Source organism: Emiliania huxleyi (genome assembly GCF_000372725.1).
Source record: "Emiliania huxleyi CCMP1516 chromosome Unknown EMIHUscaffold_144, whole genome shotgun sequence".
NCBI lineage: Eukaryota > Haptophyta > Isochrysidales > Noelaerhabdaceae > Emiliania > Emiliania huxleyi.
Window position 1 is genome coordinate 268,873 of NW_005201154.1, and position 701 is coordinate 269,573.

General features: G+C 65.9%; 1 protein-coding gene across 1 annotated transcript; it reads left to right on the forward strand.

The window, feature by feature from the left end:
* Positions 1 to 57: 57 nt before the first annotated feature.
* EMIHUDRAFT_228175 (hypothetical protein) lies at positions 58 to 366 on the forward strand (the record flags this gene model as incomplete). The annotated part of the gene is made up of 1 exon (XM_005787250.1): positions 58 to 366. The coding sequence occupies one exon, from the start codon at positions 58 to 60 to the stop codon at positions 364 to 366; it is 309 nt and encodes a 102-aa protein (XP_005787307.1).
* Between the last annotated feature and the right edge of the window lie 335 nt (positions 367 to 701).

The window sequence follows — 701 nt, forward strand, 5'->3', positions numbered from 1 at the left end:
GTGGCCAAGCTCGAAGAGCTCGAGCGCGTCAAGCAGCAGGCGCACACCGGGCTGCCGATGCTCCACAGCGGCACCGCGAAACGCTGGAACCCGCAGAAGGGGTTCGGCTTCATCGTGCCGCGCGGGGGCGAGGGGTCCGACCTCTTTTGCCACACAAACGACATCTTGGACGGCGTTCGGCTGCCGGACGGCGCCCCGGTGCGCTTTGTCCAGTGCTTCGACGAGCGCAAGCAAAAGTACTACGCGGCCGAGGTAACGGGCGGCGCTCCGGCGGCCGAGCCCGAGGCGGGGGAGGAGGAGAGCAGGGGCGACGGAAAGGCGGGCTCAGGGTGGCAGAAGCCGAAGCGGCAGCGCGCGCTGGAGTGACGACGACGTCACGTTCTATTCTCTACCAATCCGGTTTGTGCGGCCTTCCGATCCCCCCCTCCCCCATCCTTTTGTCAGTACTTTTATCCCATCTGCCATCTTCAATCCACAATCGACACGAATCCAGACTAGCGTTATAGAGACCTAGATGCACTTGGACTACTTGGAGGCGATCAGGCAGCTTCCGGCCCGGGCGGCGGCGGTTATGATGGCGGCGGCGATGGCGGCGGTGGGCTTGGTGGTGGAAGTCTCGGTGACGGCGACGATGGGGGATGTGGACACGGCGGAGGCGGCGATGGAGGCGGCGTCGAGGGCGGCGGAGGCGAGGGCGGGAA